Source organism: Talpa europaea, assembly GCF_964194135.1.
Source record: "Talpa europaea genome assembly, chromosome: 7".
NCBI lineage: Eukaryota > Metazoa > Chordata > Mammalia > Eulipotyphla > Talpidae > Talpa > Talpa europaea.
Window position 1 is genome coordinate 108,914,635 of NC_140074.1, and position 17,350 is coordinate 108,931,984.

Consider the following 17,350-nt stretch of genomic DNA (forward strand, 5'->3'; position numbering starts at 1 on the left):
CATCCCTCTAATTTAAGGAGAGCTATTTTGTTAATTTCAAAGCCCTCCAGACATACTACAGCACATTGGTTGTCTTAGCAATGCCACCTAGTGGCAGCCAAATATAGACAAACTCAAACAAATAGTCTAAGAGTGGGTATTAGGCTTTTAATGAGTTAGAGTCTATGGAGAATCTGATGAACACTTACAGGTAGTTCTGACAGAAAAATGCATATTTGCAAAGACACATAATAACACATAAGCATTTCAGAGGATTAACATACCTCCTGGAGCCAGTATCTGTTGACTATTAAAAGTTAATGGAATAGGGTGGGTGGCGGGGAAAGGAGGAATTGGGGTCAAAATAAGGGGGTTGTAATTGTATGGGGAATATAAAAATAAAATTTAAATTAAAAAAAAATTAATGGAATAAATCAACTAAACTAGAAGTCTAACTAACTCAAGTCTTTAGAAGGAATCCATTCACTTTCCCTTTCCTTTTTTTTAATTTTTAAGTTATTTATTTTTGCATAGAATTGGAGTGTAGGCCAGAGGTGCAGTGGGGTGAGAGGATTCACCAGAGACAGTGGGGAACAGGATAGGTGGATTTACTGAAATACACTGCTAAGGGGAGCAGAGGGTGAGACAAGAGAGGTTTGCTGTGCCATATGTGGGTTAGCTCCCTGGCCAGGGATTGAACTCAGGCCGAAGCGGTGATGGCGCTCACATATAACTCTGAGGCCATCAAAGAGGACCTCACGTTTCCCTTCATCTCTTCTGCTTTTGCTAGCAATCACTGTTCGTGCATAAACAGTATTTGGCTTTTCATTTGTGACTAGCTATGTCATTTTTCCCTATTAATTTTTTAAACTAATGCAGATTAAACAACTACTCTTCCAATGCTTAAAAAAGTGATGAAGGGCCTCTCTGGTGGTGCAGGGGTTAAACTCTCAGTTCTATCAAGCTATCACCAGCTGCTGCAGCAAGAGTTCAATCCCCATCTACAGAGCTAACCCACATGGCACAGCAGACCTCTCCTATCTCGCCCGCTGCTCCCCTCAGCAGTATATTTCAGTAGATCCTCCTGTTCTGCTCCCCATTCTATCGCTGGTGAATCCTCTCACCAACCCCCTCCCCTCAGCACCTCTGGCCTACACCCCAGTTCTTGTATGCATAAATAAATCTTAAAAAAAAAAAAGATAATGAGGACTTAACTGAACTGTTATCAATTCTCAATTATATCTGAAAATAAAAATTAAATTATTTACTCATAAACAAACGTCAAGGCAATTTTTCCATTTTAAAGACAGATATGTCTTTTTTTAAGATTTTTTTTAATTTATTTATGCATATAAGAACTGGGGTGTAGGCCAGAGGTGCGGAGGGTGAGAATATTCACCAAAGATAGAGTGGGGAGAACAGGCAAAACTACTGAAGCACACTGCTGAGGGGAGCAGCGGGCGAGGCAGGAGAGGTCTGCTGTCTATGCCATGTGGGTAAGCTTCCTATTCCTAGCCCTGGATCGAACTTGTGCTGCAGTGGCTGCAGATAGCTTCATAGTGAAAAGACTTAACCCCTGTGCCACCAGGAAGGCCCCAGACAGATAGATTTTATCTAATAATTTAGGAAATATAGTAACACTTTTGGATTACCACTTAATGAGTTATAATTAACTAAATGAACACTTCCATAAGAGGTAACTTTCATATAGAGAAAAACTTATTTGGGTGTGGGTCTGCTACTCCTAAGCGGCCTGTTTGGCCACCACTTTGTTAAATCCTAAACAAGGTCAACCCTGCAAGGTCCCTTTCAAATCAAACAAGAGCACAAAGCTGGATCATGCTGAGAAGGCTATGCATCACAAGGCATGACCAGGAACGCTGGGGGGGGGGGGGGGGCAGGCGTGGCCTGCTGAGGACCATACTCCTCATTTATACATCAGAGGTAAGACCCTGAGGACCCATGTATAACAAAGAACCCCAGAAGCAGATCAGTGGAATGCCTTGTTGATAAGATTAAAATCTTGGCTAGGGAATTAGGGCATGATATCGATGACAATACCTAGTCATCAAGCAGATAAGAAGTGCCTGGAGGGCAGACTCACAATCCCTGATCTTCTACATTCTTCCCCTTTCTTTAATCTCCTTCCTCCTTAATTTCCTTCCCCTTACAATTGGCTCCACCCCCTTACAGCAGATGCTGTGTATCAATAAAAAGGCCAGGATCTTGCTCTTCAGCAGCATCCTGCGTGATGTTGCCTGATCCAACATTTGGGCAATTTTGCCTATTTAGGAAAACCTCTGTTATTTCACTATAGAAAGAACATCCCGTGCTCTTGCAAAATGCAGCTCTTGTCTTTTAAGACTGCCTACCTGTGTCTTTTTTCTTTTCCTCAATAAACTTCCCCTGTGTCGATGAATAGGAACCTCTGACTTCTTTCTCAGAGAGACCCAAGAGCCCCATGAACCTAACCCCATCATCTGAACCCCAAACATGGTTTAAGAAAGGACTTAGTTCCACAGACGTAATGCTTCATCAAGTATATGCAACAAGAGTATGTGTGCACAGTGTCTGAGGATCGAAGGGCAGACTTTCTCATTTGCTCATTAATGGAGAAAGCAAATTACCCATATTCATTCTAAGCTTCAAGCAGAATTTTGTACACTTATATAACCTCAACTATTAAAATGACAACTGTACAAGCAAGAGAACTGCTATTCAAATATTTGAAAAGAAAAAAACTTCCTGGCTGAATTAAGTAACAATCTCATATTTGCCTAAGGGATTTTCCCTTTCTTTTTTAAATCTTCAACCCAAAAGGAAAGAAAAACCCAGAATTTTAAATTAAAGCACTGAGAGGATAAGCATGCTTATAAAATGCAAAGGCTAAATTAAAAAATTCAAAATTTAATTTCTGAAGGAAAATCACCAATTAAAATATAATCTTTTAATCCTGCTTATTAAAAGAAAGATATTCTTACCAGATAAAGCAGAAAGGTGTGCAGCCCTGTTCCAAGTCCAACAGAAGACAAAATTCCTAAGCCTATCCAGTAGGCATACAAAAGGAACTGCTTCTCTATACGTCGCACATACTGAAACACAAAAGTAATCAGGTGAAATAACAAGACAGAATTCTTAAACAGAAATGTTGCATTTTAAACTAGAATCAAAATAAAGCAAATCAAAGTAAGTTTTTAATAGGAAGCAACTATTAAGATCAAAAACCCTTTGAGGAGGCATAATTTCTCTTATATGTGGTAAAGATGGGGAAAAAAATCTAATTGGAGTAAAATTCTTTAATTCTAAAATTTAAACTGTAAATACCATTCTTATTGGAATACATTAATGATTTGCTATTTTAACAAAATTTATGAACAAATGTCTTATTTTCCCTTTATTAATGTACTTAACAGACTACAGGACATGAAGTTCCCTTTTTATACACAAAAACCTAACCTTCAATGTACGATGAGCACATTTGTTTGGCTGGATCACAGGAGAATACTGTAGAAGCTATGAAGACTTTCGTAGTGATTAAAGGAAGCTATTTTGATTAAATACCATCAGATAGTTACATTTAAATCCTTGAAGTTAAAAAGTATGATGAGCAACCAAGAACTACAAAAGGATATTTTCATTAGTTTTAAAACACATAAAAGATACCAGTTATGAGATAAATTTAACAACCAAAAAAATAAGCTTAAAAATTTTGAAGGCAGGGCCTCCCTGGTGGCACAGCGGTTGAGCACTGGGTTTCGAAGCTGCCCGCAGCCTCTGCAGCATTGGTTCAATCCCCGGCTGCTGGGCGAGGGTCCCACATGGCGCGCAGACCTCTCCTGCTGCCTGCTGCTCCCCTCAGCAGTGTACTTTGTCAGTCTGCCTGCTCTGCTCTCCCCTTTGGCTCTGGTGAATTCTCTCACCCTCCCGCGTTTCTGACTGTACCCAGTGCTTGTATAAATAAATAAATAAATCTTAAAAAAAAATGTTGAAGGCAGAAGTTCTCTGAAACCCAAAATAGTCCCATTTTCAAACTGAGATTAGGGAAGGTGCAAGATTGGAAACATTGCTGAACTACTTACCTGTTGATGAGCTCCTTCAACATAATACGTAGCTATAAGCACAGCAAGCAGCAGTAAAAAAGACAACACAATGCTTTGACGATGCCATAATCTTAAAAAAATTAAAAAACAAAAAGAAATATCAATCTCATTTTTATGATTCATCACTCTCAAAGCAATATACTGCTGAAGTAGCTATTTACTTCAATATAGAATCAACTCTTTCCAGGTTCAGCTCTCCTGTCCTTAAATACAATGGTGCCTTGAAGTGTAGAAGGGAGATTAAATGGGCACAGAACCCAATTTCTTATCATAAACCCATTGCTACCTTTCTTTTAGCCAAAGACTATCTTTTTTACACCCCAGCTTCTAATTGGGAGAAGCATATAATGGAAAGAACCTTGAAGTCAGAGTACATGGGTCAGAGATCCTTAGGAATTAAATCTTAGCAACACTCATAACCAACCTAATTCTGGTTTTTTGTCTTAAAAATCATAATAATCATACGCTTCCTTTACAGTGTTTGTGGAGTTGCTTTAGTAATCAAATAAACTGAAAAATGTTACAAAATACTATATAAACTCTAAGTACAATATAAATGTCAGCTATTATTACAGATAATAACTTGGAAAGGCAATACCGAAAATGATAAGGCATATAAAAGTTCAACTTGCTCTTTATGATGTTTGAAATAGGGTTTATAAGTACTAAATTTAAAGACAACACATTTCCTTGGCAGAGTCATTTTCCATTGGTTCAAACTATCAGTAAAAGTGCCACGTATCCTGAACCTTGTCCTACTAAAGAATCAGAGTATTAATATGCATTGGTTTGATTTTTCCCTGCAGGTACAGCCAGAAGGAAAAAAAAATCTCATTTTTAGTCATTGTTAATAACCCAAAGAGCAAAGAGCAATATGTTCTCCTAATCTTTTTTTATCAAACTATAGAAAGGAAAATAAATATTCCTATAACATCCTAAATTTACTTAATCCATTTTGAGAGGGCACATGGCTAAAACTAGTTTCTAAAATTTCTATAATTAGTAAATAAAGTTTGTATAAAAGATTATGGAATGAGCCTCCCCAGTGGCTTAGGGGTTAAGTCTCAGAGCTTCCACCACAAAGGCCTGAATTCAATCCCCAGCCAGGGAGCTAAACCACATGGCACAGCAGACCTCTCCTGTCTGGCCCACTGCTCCCCTTAGCAGTATATTTCAGTAGATCTGCCTGTTCTGTCCCCACTGTCTCTAGTAAATCCTCTCAGCTCCTCCAACTCTGGCCTACACCCCAGTTCTTCGACGCAAAAATAAATAAAATCTTTTTTTAAAAAAAAGATTATGGAAGACTCTTTACTTTGAGGTCCACTCCTTCAAGATTACTAGGATTTCCAGAGAAAAATACTGCAAGGTAATAAGTGGCTGTCTCCACAGGACGATATTTTGCCTTTCTTCTCGATCCCTCCTCTTCTTTTCATTCATTGAAGAGGAGTCTGAAAAACATTAAAAGATATAAAAAAATTTTTCTGACATATATGCTCACTCTTCCCAATCACTTTCAAAATTCATCTCCTTTCCAGTTCCACATTTTGAAAGACTATACATATACCTCAATGTAAAAATGTGGCTCACATATGACAGGTATGGGATAGGTGCTTTTGCTCCACTTTTGCAAGTATTTTATTGTTAGGACATAAGTTTCTATTCTTGTACACCATTGGAATGCTAAATTGGCCCACCTTCTATAAAGTACCATTTTGTATCAGATCATAAAGTGGTTTAAAGCTTAAAATATAAAAGTGAACTACTTGGTTCTAGGGCCTCCTGGAGTTAAAGTCTCAGCAGTATGAAGTTAATAGCAGCCGTGGAAGCATGAGTTCAATCCCTAGCCAGGCAGCAAACCCACGTGGTGCAGCAGATCTCTCCTGTCTCACTTACTGCTCCCCTCAGCAGTGTATTTCAGTGGATCCACCTGCTCTGCTCCCCACTCTGTCTCTGGTGAATCCTCTCACCTGCCACATCTCTGTCCTATACCCCAGCTCTTATATGCATAAATAAAATAAATCTTTAAAAAAAAAGAAAAGACTACTTGGTTTTATTTATTTATTAAAAGATTTTATTTATTTATACATACAAGAACTGGGGTACAGGCCAGAGGTGTGGGGGGATGAGAGGATTCACCAGAGACAGAGTAGGGAACAGAACAGGCAGATTGACTGAAATACAATGCAGAGGAGAGCAGCGGGCTAATCAGGAGAGGTCTGCTATACCATGTGGGTAGCTCCATGGTAGGGGATCAAACTCGTGCCACAGGGATAGCTTCATAGGTTGCATCTTAACCCCATGCACCACCAGGGAGGCCCAAGACTACTTGGTTTTAAATCCTGTTTCTGACACCTACTAGTCATGTGACATTGGGCACGTTAGATACTTTTCTATGCCTTAGTTTTCTCTAAAATGAAGATAAAAATAGTACTTACTTTTTAGGGTCATTGTAAAGATTAAATGAGTTAATAAAGGTAAAGTCTTAGGAGAGTTTGACACTGCATGTAATTAAGTTTAGCTATTGCTGTCATTATCTACTGAAATTACATATGCATATATAGTGTAACCCAGTAACTTCACTTCTAAGAATAATTAGGTGTAAAGAGAGATGACTTCTGTATAAGTTTATTCAATGCAGCATTAAACTTCCTAGCAAAAGTTTATGAAGAACCAATAGAAGACTAAGAAGTGATTAAAATGATGTACTCGTATAGTGATTACTAAACACCCATAATAAAGAAATCCTTTCGACTGTTCTAAAAATGCAGGGGAAAATAATGGCAAAGAGTATGTTATCCTAACATTAATTTTAAATTGGAAGGGGGTGGTCAGTAGGGAAAGAATATATAAATGCATGTGGTTGCTGAACAAAAGGAAAGAAAAATAACACTCAAAAGCTGTTAATGGGAAAAGATTATGATATATGCAATGTCAAGCTCTGAATCCTGAATCTCAATGCAATGATATAAAATTTAAGTAAGCCAAGTCAGATCAATGCTGCAAAATGTTTTCTGCAAGGCAGTGTAGTAAACAAAATAAAAGGAAATTACTATTTAAAATAGCTTACACTTCTAACAGAAGGTAATTTCTATGTTGTAAAGTTATCATGCTGGGGATATTTGCAATGCACTTGAGCTGCCAAGTAATTTAAAAGTTAAAGAAAATTGTTATTATTAACAGAAAAGAAAAAAAACCTTGCACTTTCCTTTAAACACAAAGTTCCTCCTTATAGCACCTCTATAAACTAGAGGAGTAATTTTTCGGGTAACTGTATGTATAATTTATGTATGTGTGCATGTATGTATGCATGTATGTATAATATATTTAGTCAGCTATACTAAATATACTAGAATTTACCACAAATTAAAATTTAAGTTTATTTTTTGCACACCCCCCTCTCAAATATAAATGTATTCATCTCAAACCAAATTTTAAAACAAATCTACAACAAACACATTCTGACTTTTTGGATAATTGTCTATTTAGTGTGATATGTAAAATTATAAATATTTCTAAAGTTATATAATAGCATGATAAGGTTGTGCATCAAACAAAACCAAATTAATTAATCATATGTAAGATTCATAAAGCTTAAATATAAGATTATTTTATTAACAAGATAATATTGTATATATTTCTATTTTATTTCAATGAAAAGGATATCATTTAAACCTGTACATTTTCTCCCTCCAAACTATTATACTTTACCTGTGAAGTTTCCATTATATTGTTCCTTATTCATTGCTACACGTCTCTGGTCACAATTTTTTCCATTCTCTGCCATTTCATAGATCAACAACTCTTGAGGAGCTAATACAAGCAAAATAAAATCCAGTGATATGTTATACACTTCTTTGCATCTATGACAGAATATAACTGAATACAAAAACAAGATAGTGATACCCCCCATGCTATTAGAATAATGTTTAGAAATCCTAACAGAAGTAGTAAGAATATAAAATACTTTTCCAGTTATTTCAGTGATGTTCCAGATAAAAATCTGTCCATTAATACTAGATATCAAATACAAGAGTAGTAACCTCAAATATTAATAAGTTATAAAGTGTAAGATATCTTGCACTTCTACCAGATGGGAATTTCTGTGATGTAATTCTGTGATGTAACTGCCATGTTGGGTGTTATTTGCAAAGTCCACTGCACAATTTAATATATGCACTTCTGCTCTAATTTGACCAATCTTTCACAGTCCTTTTAGCATTAGAAGAAAATGGACTGTATTATCAAACACGTCAAAAAATTTCAAATACTAGCTAATAGAATTCAACAGTGCATCACAAGGATTATACACCATGATCAAGTGTGATTCATGTCATGCAAGCAAGGATGGTTTAATATACATAAATCAATTAATGTAACATACTGTACCATGTCAACAAAAAGATAAAAATCATGATAATATCAACAGATGCAGAGAAAATATTTGCTAAGATTCAACACCTATTTATGATAAAAACTGTAAACAAGATGGGAATAGAAGGAAACTATCTCAATATAATAAAGGCCATATATCTCAAACCAAGAGTTAATAGAATATTAAGTGGTGAAAAATTGAATGTTTTCAGCTTTGAAATAAGAAAGATCTGGCAGAAGACAAGGATGCCCACTGTCATCACTTCTGTTTAATTTGGTAATAGAGGTTTTGACCAGCACTAATGAGGCACACATAGGAAGTAAAGGGAATCTTAAGTTTAAAAGAAGTGAAACTATCACTATTCACGGACAATATATTATATACAGAAGATCTTAAAGACTCCATCAAAAAGTTATTAGGAACAATAAATAAATACAGCTGGGCCTCCCCTGGTGGCACAGTGGTTGAGTGCTGAGCTGCGAAGCTGCCTGAAGCCTTGCAGCGCCAGTTCGATCCCCAGCTGCTGGCGAGGGTCCCACATGGTGTGCAGACCTCTCCTGCTGCCCGCTGCTCCCCTGAGCAGTGTATTTTGTTAGTCTGACTGTTCTGCTCCCCGTTCTGGCTCTGGTGAATCCTCTCACCCTCCCGCGCTTCTGACTGTACCCAGTGCTTGTATAAATAAAATAATTAAAAAAAAAATACAGCAAAAAGTGTCACTCACCTCTGAAATATATGACCAATCAAACGGTCATATTAGCCAAGTTAACAATAAACCCTAGAAAGCTGATTATATAACTAAGGCTATATCCTCCCACTTAGCTGTAAATGGCAACATTTTGTCTTTCCTTATGGCTGAAGAGTATTTGATGGTGTGACTATACAGCTTCTTAACCCAATCTTCCATCTATGATCATGTTATTTCCATGTGCTAGCTAACTTCTGTAAATACTGCTGCAATATTATAAAGGATATATTTTTTGAACTAATGGTTTTCAAGTTCTTTGGATAGATGCCAGTGTGTGGGACTGCTGGGACATATGGCATTTCCATTTTTAGTTTTTAAAGATAAATCCAGATCACTTTTCAAAATGGCTGTAAGTTTACATTCCCACACACAGTAGTTCTTCCACTCTTCAGCATGTGTTGTTGGGAGTAGGATGGGTCTTTTTAATATGTACCATTCTGAAAGGCTTGAGGTGATATCTCATTGTAATTTGAACCTACATCTCCCTTATTAGAAGAGATAATGAACATTTTTCCATGTATCCACTGACCTTTTGGATATCCTCCTTAGTGAACTGTGGGTTTTTTGTTGTTGTTGGACTAGGTTTTTTATGTATCTTGAATATTAACCCCTTGACAAGTTGTGCAATGTGTATTTCCTCCACTTAGTAGGATGTCTCCATTTAGTAGGATGTCTATCTAATCTCCAGATAGATAGATAGATAGATAGATAGATAGATAGATAGATATAGACAGACAAGATTTTTTTGGCTTACATTTTCTTCCATGTTGTAAATACTTTTAAATTTGAGGTAATTCCAGTATTTATGCTTGTTTTTAATTTCCCTTCCCGTAGGAGTCAAGTCTCCAAAAACGTCTTCATCATTGATGTCCTGGATCATATTACCAGTTTTCTTATATATATTTTACCATTACAGGTCTTATGCATTTGGAACTTATATTTGTGCACTGAGTTAGAAAGTGACCCAATCTTATACTTTTACACATGACAGTCCAGCTTTCCCAGCATTATTTGTTAAAGACACTCTCCCTGCCCCATTAAGGATTGATATGCATCTGGACTCATTTCTGAGCTTTCAATTCTTTTCCATTGATATACTAAATGATCTATGTGTCTATCTTTATACCAATACCATATTGTTTTAAATAGTACAGTGTAAGATCAGATAACATGATGCCCGTGTTTCCTATTTTTCAGGACTGCTTTTGCTTTTTGAGACCCTTATGGTTCCATATACATTTCAATATTTTTTGTTAAATTTCTTTTAAAAACACTGTATTTTGGGATCTCCCTCCTGATGCAAAGTGTTAAGTCTCAGCACTATGAAGCTATCAGCAGGCACTGCAGCACAAGTTCAATCCCCAGCCAGGAAGCTAAACCACATGTGCAGCGGACCTCTCCTGTCTGGCCAACTATTCCCCTCAGCAGTATATTTTAGTCAATCCATCTGTTCTGCTCCTCCCTCTGTCTCTGGTGAATCCTCTCACCTCCCCCCCTCCCCAACCACCGGCCTACACCTCAGCTCTTGTATGCATAAACAAATAAAATAAATCTTAAAAATACTGTAGTTTGATAGGGATTGCATTAAATTTATATGTTGCCTTAGGTAGAACAGTCATTTTTTATTATATTAATTCTCTCCAGCCATGAGCAGGGGATGTCTTCCCATCTCCTTTGTCATTATCAAACTCCTTTAAATTTTTGTAGTTCTCATTGTATCTGTCCTTTACTGACTTGGTTAGATTAATTCTGAGGTACTCAATTCATTTTGGGAGAGTGTGAATGGAATTATCTTCTTGATTTCTTTTTCTCCTCATTTGTTGTTAGTATATAAAAGTGCAACAGATTTTTCTATGTTGATTTTTTAACCTGCCATTTCACTATATTCATTCATTGTCTCTAACAGCTCCCTGGTGAAGTCTTTAGGGTTTTCCATATATAGTGTAATAAAATAATATATATAATACAACATATAACATTTATAATATGACATTGTCTGCAAACAGTGATAGCTTTATTTCTTTTTTGACTCATATTCCTTTTATTTCCTGTTGGTGTCTGATTGCTTTTGTTAAAACCTCTAATACTAAATTAAACAAAAGTAGTGATAGTGGGCATCTTTTTCTTGCTTCTAATCTTAAAGGGAAAAGCTTTCAGTTTTTCACTGTTATCTATGATATTGGCTGCTTGCTTGTAATACATGGTTATCTTTATATTGTTATCGTAAGAGCAAAGATCTAAAGTGATAGGCCTGATACCCTACCAGACGCCTCTCTACCTACATAGTGAAGAAAGGTCATATGAGGCCACAGCAAGAAGATGGAAGCCTCTAAGTCAGGGACAGAGATAAATTATCAAAGAAACCAGTAGGCATCTTGACTTTGGACTTCCAGCCTCCATAATTTGAGAAAATAAATTTCTGTTGTTTAAGTCAGCCAGACGTGGTACTCTGTTATGGCAAATAAGTCCCAGCAGACTAAAATAATGCTGATTAGTATAAATAAGGGGAACTGGATTACAGGATAACAATATTTCTCTTGCAAAGATTAATAATCGTTATTCTTATTTATGAATTTGGTTACAATAATTCTAACCCTTGGAGTCCATTCAGGCATAAGTTTACTACTCAAAATTTCTAACTATAAAGCTAAGGACTACACATTTATACCAAGGATCCTGAAGCCCTGTGAGGATTTAACAGCATAGCTAGTCCATCTTTATCCAGGGTATTTCCTGTGAAATTGACCACATTTGTTTGAAACTGCAACTGTGACAACTTAATCTAGCATCAAAACTTAATTTACTCATGATCATCTTCATTGTTATAAAATGACCCATTTTATAGCAAATTTTGGGGACAGCCGTCTATACAACCTGTGTGATTTGAAACCCTATTAGATCAAGTAGCATCTGGACTATGTATTTTACCACTACTACTCCATACCCCAAGATTGACTGTATCCATCCTATTCTAATTCAGTTCTCCATCTCAACTGAAGTAGTTTTATTTCTCTGCAGCTAAAATAATCCTACCACCATGACTTACTAGTTGTGTGACCTTGAGTAATTTAAGCCTTTGCATTTGAGTTTATCTGTAAAATATATTGATTTCTATAACCCTTAAATGATTTTTTTGTTGTTGCTTTGGGGACTCTCAGCAAGTTAGTTTCTCTACTTAAAGAGAAATTATATAATCATCCTGCAAAGGGACTGGCACATAACGGGCACTTAAGGTTAGTTTCTCCCTGCCCTTTTCAATGTTACAATTTTCCAAAATAATCATCGTGACTACAACCCAAATATTCACTTACAGACATGTTTCCATATTTCTGTATTATACAAGAGCCTGCATAACTAGTTTCCACAGAAGCAGACACAGAATCAGAAAAATCTTAGTCTGCTATGTTGGATAAGAAAAATGAATTTCAACATTTTCAAAAGTACTAAAAAGAACAATCTGTTAAAAATTATTATATGTCTTGCTTCGGCAGCACATATACTAAAACTGGAACGATACAGAGAAGATTAGCATGGCCCCTGCACAAGGATGACACGCAAATTCGTGAAGCAATCCATATTTTTCAAACAACTATGAACCAGAGACACTCTATGGGGGGTGAGGGGCAGGGAAAGGAGGGATTGGGGTCAAAATAAGGGGGTTGTAATTGTATGAGGAATATAAAAATAAAATTTAAATTAAAAAAACAGGATATGCAAGATTGAAAAAAAATTATTATATGGTAAAAGGGCTCCAATCTATGTAACCAGGATAAGATGAATTAATCATTTTTAATGAGAGCAACTTTTCATAGTTCAAGGAAGTAGTATTGAATTTGGAAATTTTCTTAAGGTTTATTTGTTAATGCATACAAGAACTGTGTTGTAGGCCAGAGATGCGGAGTGGTAAAAAGATTCACCAGAGACAAAGTAGGGAGCAGAAAAGGAGGATCTACTGAAATACACTGCTGAGGGGAACAGCAGGCAAGACAAGAGAGGTCTGCTGCACCATGTGGGTCAGCTCCCTGGCTAGGGATGGAACTAATGCTGCAGTGGCTGATAATAGCTTGAAAGTGCTGAGACTTAACCCCTGTGCCACCAGGGAGGCCCTGAATTTGGAAATTTACGATGAAAAGGTATCATTCAGATCCCTGGATGTGGAAGTAAATCCAAAATATTCCTTGGTTGTTGAAAGAAATCTCCTCAAATAGGGATTTAGTACATATCCTTGACATTCAATGGAGCGTCCTTGCAGTGAGAGTGGTGTAATATCAATTTTAACAACGTACATTTTAATATTAGTCTTCTTTCTAAGACAGGCTGTTGAAATAAACTGTATGTCTGTAAAGGAAATAAGATTACAGAAATAGGATAGAAAAGTAACAGATATCAAATAATAATTTTCATTGTTGAGACATATTTAAATATAAGAAATGTTTAAAAGGCTGTAACCAGCAAATTTTAAATGCAGCTGAAACATTTAAAATGAAAGGTTGATATTTAAATATGTGGTGGGGGGGGGGGTTGCTTGTTCCTGGCAGAAGTGCTTAGAAAACACTGCTAAAAACAGTTTACAAAAGGCCTTTGTAGGCTGTACATCTAGTGCTAAAATTACAATAGTTCATTCATTTTAAACATTAGCTACGTTTGTAAGGCAAAATCAATATAAAATTCAATTATGTGAGTCTCCTCCCCCCAAAGCAAGACAAAAAATTTAAGGATAACACAACAATAGCAACTCCCTGAGTAATATCAGTTACTGGAAAATTTAACAGATTAAAAGGAAAACAAAGTATGAGCATAAAGCCATTAGTATGAGTTTTCTTTGGTCACTGAATTCTAAAGTAAAATGAATATACTGCCTGTTAAGAAAATCATTTAAGTGGGGCACTTGCTGTAAGAAAATTGGAAAAAAAAGTAAATCATATATTCAGATGAATTCTACTTTCTCACAAAATATTAAGTCAACCTTCTTCACAGAACACACTTTTCATCAAACAAGGTATAAAAAGACAGCCAAAGCCAACTTAAATGTACCTTCAGTAATCTTTCTTGTTTCCCTAAGTGTGCATACTTAATGGAATTATTTAGTATTCAGTCACAGATTATTCCAAAATAGCTGCAGATTTCCCTAAAACTGTTAAGATTAAGAAATTGCAATTTACTCTTGGAAACAGAATCAGTAATCTAAGAGTAATACATAGTCTTCACAAGTGAGGCTTTGACAAGTTTTCCAGTTGTACAGGGATGTAAAGTCAAAGATAATTCAAACACAATTGCTGATAGCAGAGCAACTGTCAGGTCACCTGACTCTGAGCCAGACAGAAACTGGCACATGTTCCTGGTACCTTAAGAATGTGTTCTCTGAACCCCACCAACTGGGAGAACATTTTTGCACCCAACACTAATGATAAAGGACTGATCACAAAAATCTGCAAAGAGCTGATGAGACTCAACAACAACAAAGAAAATAATCCAGTCAAAAAATGAGCAGAAGAGCTAAAAAGAAACTTCTCTGAAGAGGAAATGCAAATGGCCAACAGGCATATGAAAAAATGTTCAACATCACTTGTCATCAGGGAAATGCAAATCAAAACTACCATGAGATACCATCTCACACCAGTGAGAATGGCACATATTAAAAAAAATAGCAACAACAAATGTTGGCGAGGGTGTGGAGAAAAAGGAACTCTTCTGCACTGTTGGTGGGAGTGCAAACTGGTCCAACCACTGTGGAAAGCTGTGTGGAGATTTCTGGACCTACTAAACATAGAGCTTCCATATGATCCAGCAATTCCACTCCTAGGTATTTACCCAAAGGACACAGAAACATCAATTCCAAAGAACACCTGCACCCCTATGTTTATAGCAGCACTGTTTACAATAGCTAAGCTTTGGAAACAACCCAAATGCCCAAAAATAGATGACTGGATCAAGAAGATGTGGTACATATATACCATGGAATATTACTCAGCATTCAAAAAAGATAAACACATGCAATTTGCAGCAACATGGATGGCGCTGGAAGGGATCATGCTCAGCGAAATAAGCCAAAAAGAAAAAGAAAAATACCGGATGGTCTCACTCATAGCAGGAATCTAGAAAACTTAAATAAGGGACCAGGAAAATGAATAACTATAAGAAAGTGAAAATCAAAATCAACAAAAAACTATGAACCAGGGACACTTTTAGGGAGGCGGGGGCGGGAGGGGAGGGATTGGGGTCAGAATGGGGGGGCTGCAATTGTATGGGGAATATAAAAATAAAATAAAAAAAAATGTGTTCTCTGAAAATTCATGATTTGAATAAGAATACCTGACAAAATTTTTTGAATCTTTTTAAACCTTCTAAGGTTTGGGAGAATTAGTTAAAATCCCAAGGTAGTCTATAATTTAAAAACATTCAAAATCTCAGTAAATCTCCCCAAAAACTGATTTGGCAGGTTATAATTACATATTTCTGGCCTAAAATGTCCACTAATTTAATTTAGCAAAGAGTAAAATATATTCATCAGTTTTCTGATTGTTGTAAAGGCTACTGCTTCAGATTGAATTATTAATTAAAGAAAACTCTAAGCAAACCTCCTCTCCCCCCACTCATTCCCCCGCCACCAAAAAAAAAAAAAAAAAACAACCCATTACCCTGAAAGATATTTTAAGGACTTCCTTTTTGATACTCTCAAAGGTTGAGGGGAAGGTTTGCTCATCTCTAACATCCAGCACATAAAGGTATCATTTGTTTCTTCTGAGGGCTGGACAGGTTGGGACACAGACATTTTGTTTATGAAATCCACAGCTAACCCTGGGTTTCAACAAACTCTGGCGTCACTGACCTGGAGGCTTCAGGAACCCTCTACGTTACTAATGCTGGCTGCTTATATGCTTATGCTAATTTTTGCAGCACTGTGTTTTCAAGGTATCTTCACAGAACATCAGGACTCTTTGGTCACCAAAGGAGGAAGGAGCAGACCTCAAAGTCAAGCCAGTTAAGATCAGATTAAAGAGTATGCCCAGGGAAGGAAAGTGACCAAAAGTACCAAACAGCTCATACTGTTAAAATCCCCACTACTTGGTGGGACTTAGCTGCCGCTTTCTGTACAGTGATGTATACTAATGCATGATCACCACCATGCCAAGAGAGGAATGCCCAAGATCACCACCATGCCAAGAGAGGAATGCCAAGAGAGGAACGTCACAACCAAGGACACCATGCTGTCACAACCATGCTGTCCCCTACTACCCCAAGCACAACTCAATATATCCATCTCCTCTGGTGCCAAATTGGGAGCCTCTTATGCACAGAGAGGTCTCCCTGGGACTCTGTCTCATGCTTTTTAGCCTTCAAACAAACCTCAGCCCCTCCCCCCATGTCTGGAGTCCTCATTTCATTTCGCACTAGGGTTCTCAAAAGCTGGACAGGCTGGTCTGGTGTCTGGTAATATATGCCTTAACCCATAACCGTTGGCTCCCAAGGAGCCAAGGTTCCAAGCAGTCGACAGGCCCAAAGTGTAAATGCTTTTCAAGTCTTTGATTGAGTAACTCTTGCTAAAAGCAAGTCACATAGTCAAGTACAGTGTCAAGGGGTTGAGAAACAAACTCTAAAAGTAAAATCGCATTGCAAAGAGGTATGCATACACTGACAAGAAGAATTTGTAACCATTTTGCAAATCAACACTTGATTTTACAATCTGTCACTCCATTCTTTACATACATTCCTTTGGAAAAATTAGGAAGAATGACAACAGCAAAGTATGGGAAACAAAGTATGAAAACAAAGTATGGGAAACAACAAAGTATGGGAAACAAAGTCAAATACTGGCACACCCTATGTTAGCAAGTCTATGCTTTATTATATAGGTTAAAAAAAATCTCTTGCACATGTGCTATAAACAAATCAAATGTCCTTTGTTAGGAGAATAGTTAAGTAAATTGGGGTGTAGTTACCTAAGAAAGTAATACACAGTAGTAAAAATGAAATTTTCATTTACTCATTTAACAAATATTTATTGAGTGCCAGGTATAGCTTGAGATTCTAGAGAACAGCAGTGGAGAGACAAAATTCAAACATGTCAAACAGTGTCAAGTGCTACAGTAAGAAATAATGTATGCATATATACGTGCTTATACATAATTAAAAAAATATTTTATTTATTTATGC

The 17,350-nt window shown here is 36.7% G+C and overlaps 1 protein-coding gene across 3 annotated transcripts in view; it reads right to left on the reverse strand.

Annotated features, from left to right (window-relative positions):
- Nucleotides 1–7,887, reverse strand: part of VMP1 (vacuole membrane protein 1) — a gene marked incomplete at its 5' end in the record, with an annotated part of 85,639 nt that extends 77,752 nt beyond the window's left edge. The window contains 4 exons of one of the 3 annotated variants that reach the window (XM_084238655.1): nucleotides 2,961–3,071; nucleotides 4,059–4,149; nucleotides 5,392–5,527; nucleotides 7,788–7,887. In XM_084238655.1, the coding sequence (XP_084094781.1) occupies nucleotides 2,961–3,071; nucleotides 4,059–4,149; nucleotides 5,392–5,527; nucleotides 7,788–7,863 (414 nt within the window). The remainder of the gene's footprint in view (nucleotides 1–2,960; nucleotides 3,072–4,058; nucleotides 4,150–5,391; nucleotides 5,528–7,787) is intronic. The other 2 variants (XM_084238654.1, XM_084238653.1) reach the window with 2 other exon arrangements.
- Nucleotides 7,888–17,350: the final 9,463 nt, after the last annotated feature.